This window comes from Nematolebias whitei, chromosome 20 (genome assembly GCF_014905685.2).
Source record: "Nematolebias whitei isolate Nwh7 chromosome 20, NemWhi1, whole genome shotgun sequence".
Classification (NCBI taxonomy): domain Eukaryota; kingdom Metazoa; phylum Chordata; class Actinopteri; order Cyprinodontiformes; family Rivulidae; genus Nematolebias; species Nematolebias whitei.
In genome coordinates, this window is record NC_056517.1 from 4,916,551 (window position 1) to 4,923,467 (window position 6,917).

The 6,917-nt window shown below is 41.4% G+C and overlaps 1 protein-coding gene across 1 annotated transcript in view; it reads right to left on the reverse strand.

The window, feature by feature from the left end:
• LOC119426807 (vasoactive intestinal polypeptide receptor 2-like) overlaps window positions 1-6,917 on the reverse strand; it is a 41,677-nt gene that overhangs the window by 13,413 nt on the left and 21,347 nt on the right. Inside the window, exons 6-7 of the mRNA XM_037694388.1 lie at window positions 3,451-3,473; window positions 1,738-1,785 (exon numbers count right to left, since the gene is read on the reverse strand). Of these exons, the coding sequence (XP_037550316.1) occupies window positions 1,738-1,785; window positions 3,451-3,473 (71 nt within the window). The remainder of the gene's footprint in view (window positions 1-1,737; window positions 1,786-3,450; window positions 3,474-6,917) is intronic.

Sequence of the window (6,917 nt, forward strand, 5' to 3'; positions counted from 1 at the left end):
ATTGAACGCTTTTTGAATTCTCCTTCACCGTCTATCGGAGACAGCAGCAGTCTCTTTGTTATAAAACTATCAAATGCCAAACAATGTTTACTGTCTCAGTCTGTATAATAAAAGTGTCTAGTAGCGGTAATGGAAGCAAAAGTCTTTACAGACAGAAGAGTGAAGACCACATTGGGAAGACGTCAGTTCTGGCGCCGTTGGGAGGAGGGAGGAGCATTCTAGGAGTTTTGTGCTGCAGTTTCTCATCGAGTATGAAATGTTCAAAAGAATGTTGAGTAGTTTTTTTTACTTCTCGTGGAGTATCAGCTGTACTGGGGCATGGGGCGGCTGTGGCTGAGTGGTTAGAGCAGTCGTCCTCCAATGCAAGAGTTGGGGGTTCGAATCCACCAGCAGTCACATGTTGAAGTGTCCATGGGCAAGACACTGAACCCCTCATAACCTCTGATGTGTGTCCCATCAGTGTATGAATGTGATAAAGCTCTGATTAGTCTCTTTAGAATGATTTGTTCCATTAGCTTTGTAGAGATCTAGTATAGAGCTGTATGAATGGGTAAATGAGGCACAGACTGTCGTGTGAAGCGCTTTGAGTATCTTGAAATAAGATAGAAAGGTGCTATATAAGTACAGTTCATTTACTGTTCTCTGTTCAGAGCAGTTGTGTCGGTGCTGCCCGCTAAGAGCGTTCATGCCTTTGAGTCTGGCGTTCATCGCTCTCTCGTCATCTATAAACAACATTCCCAACGTGTGATACACCATCTGGACATACACACTCAGAGTACACACTTGGGATGTACTACAGACTCACACACACAGGAACATGAACAATACTTGGAAAAAACGGACAGATATTTGTTTCTATACCTCTAAGACTCACTGACATAAGACATCAACAGCTGATACTTATCTGCAAACATTACCATGAACCTAAAGAGTCCTGAACACATGAAAACTGTTCATTGTTTGAACGTTTGAGTTTTCAGACGTTTGAAATATGTCGTTTTCAAATCTGTACACATTCCTTCATTTTCCAGCGCTCGACTTTCTGTCGTGTGTGCAGACAAAGAAATGGCACTTTTACACAGCTGTTGTGTTGAACTTTCATTTAAAGACATTTATCCCTTTCTTTAAATATTTTCTTTAAGAATCTCGCGTGTCCATAGTCACTGCATCCGTTTTTCTGTCTCTCTCTTTTTACAGCCCTGCTCTGAAAGGCTAAAGGCCGGTGATAATGTTTTTGCTCGTGTGTGGCTGTTTGCTTCTCTGTAACCCGTATTAGACGCACATGAAATGATTACTTTCTGAAACTTTCATTAAAAGTTGTGTAGTGCTTCTTGACATATGAGAACAGTCAAACAAACACTAGCACAGACATACCAAAACATTACGACCTGCCATTTGGCAGTGGACCATAAATATCCTGCACAAAGCAAGGACCAAATGATTCTAGGGACCAAACTTTGATTTGGATGGTAGCAACAGCGCCTATAAAATGTTGGGATATGGGCAACAATAGGTTGAAAATAGGAAACCGCTGGAGGAGCATTTTGCAACTAATAGGTTAGTAAGAGTACTAGGTACATAGGGAGCATTTTAGAGAGTCTGAATCTTTCATAAGTAAAGATGGACAGAGGTTAAACAGTTTGGGAAACTGTGTCTACAAATAGTGAAACATAAACAGTAGTCCCTCGTTTATCACAGGGTTTTTCACTCCCAGTCCCCCCGCGATAAGTGAAAAACCGCCAAGTAGGAATAGTAGTACAAGTAGTAAGTAGAAATACATATAACCTTTTTAAACTCTTTGAAAAAGGTTTTAAAAGTTTTAAACATGTTAAGTGTTTTAAACCCTTCCCACACTCTTGCAATATTCTAAACAATGTGTCTAAACGCTCTAAAAGAGCACAGCACGTCATGATCTGCTCTCTGCCAGTGCTCTCGGCCACGCCCACTTCTCCGCTGCAGAGTGGAGGTCTGACATTCTGCAGGAGGGAGCTTCTCCTGCAGCTGTGGGCTGCACACAGGAGCAGCAGGTGCTAAATGATTTAAAATATATTATTTTAAATAAAAAAATGTCATGCCGATCGTGCGGCTCATCCATCAATCAGCCATTTGTGTGTCACGTCCAATCTTATGTTGAAAAACCGTGAAAGGGTGAGTCGGTGAAAGTCGAACCACAAAGTAGTGAGGGACTACCGAAATGTTCGTCCTTAGAATATATGGAAGACTTTAAACATGTTCAAGAATTGGGAGAAATCTCTGAGGTCAAAGGACAAGACTGGGCTCAGGAAAACTTCTACAAACCACTGCCTGTGGACGCAGTTCTCCATCCATGAATGCTTGTTAAAGATCCATCATGCAAAGAAACCACATCTGGACTAAAAGCTTTTCTGTCATCAGACAAAGTGAAATTTGAAACTCTGTTCTGAAACCGCATCCACCATCCAACACTTGTTTGGTATCAGTGCACAGTTCAAAAGCCTGCCTCTCTGATGGTATGGGGGTGCATTAGCGCCTCTGGCATGGGCAGTCTCCCTAACTGGACAACGGTCCCCTTCAAAACTTCATGAACTGGTCTCTTCAGTTCCTGGACATTTGCAGATTGTTTTTACAAAAGTAAACGTGTCAACATTTTGTTAAAATGTGTTGCTGTCATAAAACTAAAAATACCCTTATTCTTAAAAAAAGCTACACTTTTTTAGTTTCAACATTGTTTACGTTTACTTTGTTCTGTTCAGAAGAACATTTTGGTTTATGAAATTAGCAAATGACTGCATTTATCTTTTATTTACATTTTACACAAAGCCCCCTCTTTTCATATTGGGGTTGTATAAATTATAGTTCACAGCTCGATGCGACTGAAAAGTAATTTTAATAACCAACAGACGTTTTAAATTGATGAACAATCTCACACAAAACAGGTGAAACAATCTGCCGTGTCCCCGTCATATTTGTTAGTGTGGACACAACGTGCACACTGAAGAGTGTAAACGTTTGTCTCCTGTGTGGTGATCTTGTTCATTTAGAGACGTGAAGAGTCATTTTTGATGACGTGTTAAATCACGAGGAACGAACAGAAAAAGATCAGAGGGACTCCAACACGTTAGTAAACGGTAATACCAGTTGACAGGGTGGGAACACACTGGTTTCTGGTCACATGATGGTGAAACAGGAACAAATGTGATCCACAGAGAAACATTTTCTACCAGGCAGGAGTGAAAGGATCTGCTGACTGAGCACCTGACGCCAGCGAGAACCTTTAGACTTCTGGCAACAACTAACTCTACATGGGTGGTCCAAATATTTCCACCCATAAACTCCATCAGGTCAAGTCTCCATCGTAACATACTGGTTTTTAGTCAAAGTTTCAGATAATGCTTCATTTTCTTTATCAATTGCTTCGCGTCGTTTTAATAAAACTCACGGAAACGAACGATGCACAGACCTTGCTATAACAGGCTATCTGACAAATATGTGAGCTGCAACACAAGCTTCAAGATTTTTGCGTATAATTTAGGCATTAATTGTTGTCTGTCAACAAAAACTTCTCATGAACAGCCAACATTTTCAGAAAGTAATCATCTATAGTCAACCCAGTTCAAGCTCGCCACCAGTCAGGTGACCTCACTGGGCTGCAACTTATATGAACTAGTTGATAAACGACAGTCACCAGAGAGTTTCCAAAGCGTCTTGAAACTATTGTAGCGGTTGCAAAGTTTTTGCCAGTGTTGCACAGACTTGCAGGTTTGTCACTTAAATGTTAAACGTGCTCAAATCAATTTGGGAAACTACTTTTCTGTCAGAAACAGAGCTTCAGTTTTCAGCATCCGTCGTTGGTTGGAACCCACGTGCAGGCAGGACTCGGAGGATTCGGTATTAAAATAAAAGTTATTTATTAAACACAACAAAAACTCGCATAACGGGAGATGATCACGGGAGGAGCAGGAACAGAACACACCATGAAGGACGGTCCTCGGACAGGGGAACAATAACAGAACACAGAATATAAAGACGCTAACGAGGGGATAAACACAACAGGACTAATCACGAGGGAGACACAGGAGGACAGACCACACAAGGGGACACAGTCCTCTCAGTGGTGAGCATCTCTATTTTTCATTCAACCTTTATTTAGACAGGTTAGTCCCATTGAGCCTCGGGGGCTCATTTACAAGAGAGACCTGATTTTTTTAACAAAGACAACAACAGACAATCATAAAGGATGCATACATATTTTGTTTTTTTTTTAACAAGTGAAAATAAAATGGTATTTAAAAGAAAATGTAACAAAAAAAAAAAACAGCTAGGTTGTAAAGAGATAACAGAAAACTAAAAACAGGAACATGTCTGCATTGGTTTTTCCAGGAACTTAACAGATGTTTGAAGCCACTTTAGAGAGGTCAAAGGTCGAGAGCTTTAGTTCTTTTTGTAAGATATTCCAGGAAACAGGAGCGGAGTAGGAGAAGGCCCTTTTGTCTAGTTCAGTCCTCACTGAGGGAACACTGCAGGTAATGATGTCCTGAGAGCGCACGCTGTAGCTGCACTCACACAGAGACATGTAGGAGGAGATGTATGAAGGCAGCAGACCAAGAAGTGATTTAAAGATGAAAATGTACCAGTGAGAGAGTCTGCGTGAAGTTAATGATGTCCAGTTAACCAGTGAATACTGGGTGCAGTGGTGGGCACGATAATCACAGCCAGTTATGAATCTTAGTGCTTCATGATAGACAGCATCCAACATCTGCAGCATACAACATCTGCAGCATACAACATCTGCAGCATACAACATCTGCAGCATACAACATCTGCAGCATACAACATCTGCAGGGTGTAGCGTTCATGTAAATAATGTCACCGTAATCAATGGAGGGAAGAAAGGTCCCAGAAACAAGGTGTTTCCTAGCGTTCAGAGTTAAACAGGATCTGTTTCTGAAAAAGAAAACCAGTTGATCTGGCCTAAAACAGTTGATTGTTGTACGTGATGATTGGTTGTTTTGGATGGGTGTGTTCTGCACCTGTTTAAAAACCTACTTATGAGATTCCAACAGGACGTTATCTTGAAACTCAGCAGTGAAGGCTACCTATGGGACAGGTCTGGTTGGCAGGCCATAGACTGAGGAAGTCCTCTGGATGGAAGACAAAACGTTTCTCACTTAGAGAAACTGGTCCAGATTTAACCTTTTTTGTTGTTCCAGACTAAACAGTTCATTGTTGGATTAAAGGTCTAATGCAAATAACTACTGTCTGTTTGCTCAAGTAGCTTTTTTTAATCACATTTCTCAAAATATACAAAACAGTTAACTTTTCTCTGTTGGCATTCGTGCAAATACTATCAGGTTTCTGTCGTTTAGTAGAACCCAAGTGTAGGCAGAGGTGGAGAACTCGGAGGAAAGATAATTAAATTACTTTTATTCAATAAAACAAGGGGCTGACACGGCATCAAAACTTACATCATCATCGGGGAGACACCGAGGGAGGCAGAAACCATACAGGACAATCCACAGACACCGAGACGCTCACTTACACACATTAACAAGAGAGACCTGTTACATACAACAGGGGTTCCCAAACTTTTCCATGCCATGGCCCCCCCAAACAGCATTAGCTTCTGGCTGAGGCCCCCCTCGCAAATACACAAACAACGCTACAAAATATGTAAATAAACATCACTTTTAGAAAGTTTTAACTTTTATTCACTATATTCAATTCATTATTACAGCTGCTGAGCATAAAAATGTTATTAACCAACGTGTTTTAAACACTGTATCATACTCCCACTGAAAAAAAACCTAATTTTCAACTAAATGTTGACCAGAAGAGCAAAACAAAATAAATCTAACCTCTCTTAAGTGAGTTTATCTGGAAATGACAGATACAGATTGCCCTAGTGGGCAATTATTATTATTATTATTATTAATTTTTGTTTTTTTTATATTCTCTCCAGCTTTCTGAGGCCCCCCTAGCGCACCCTGGCTGCCCCCACTTTGAAAAACACTGACATACAACATACATAGTAGATGAGGAAAAGAACACGAGGGTGGGGAAGTTTAAAAAAATCCTGTCTCACATCACGTCCTGTCCGGGGCACAGAGTAAAAGATGCAAAACAGACCTGGCAACATAAACAGCAACATACAGTGACATCATAACACATTTATACAAAGGAGGTCAACAAAGGTGGTGAGTTGTTCATGGACGCTCCAGAAAGTTCCCAAGTTCTGATAACATACTACAGTGTCTATCAGCGGCACAGTTTTGATAAGGCCACAGATGTCCTCGGGGGTGGGGGGAGGCAGAGCTTCTTAGTTTACGTATCCTCCAGGAGCAATTTGAGATAAGTTGGCCTGTCCAAGGCCAGTGGGGAGGCCAAATTCAGATCAACAACAATTGTTTAGGGCAGGCAGACTCTACTGACGTGTCTCCTTCAGTTCAGCTGGAACAATCAATGGTAACTCCAAACAGACAGATCTGTGGACATTCTGCCGATGTCGGGCTGACAACTTCTCCAAGATCTATTCCTTCCAACCGTCCATGAACACATCATCACAAAGCTCCACAGTCCTGCTTGCTCAGCTCTGATACAGGTCCACAGTTAGTTCACACACAGTCTGAGTGTTGCCAAGCTCGGCACACACATTCCAGACAGCTTAAACAGCTGCTGGCGTTCCCTAATTTGTCGACAATCCAGATTTCCAACGACTCCAAACCCCGAAAAGTTTTCTCGATTGCGTTGAGAGACCAGCTGACCAGATCCATAATAAATTTCAATTTGGAAGATGTGTCAAGAAAGGTTCTGAGTAGGTTCACAGGACAAGAGAGCAAAAAAGCAGGAAGGAGGGAGGAGCGGGTGAAAGTGACCGTATTCTTCAAGAGCAAAAGAGAGAATGAACAGAGAGAATGAACAGAGAGAATGAACAGAGAGAA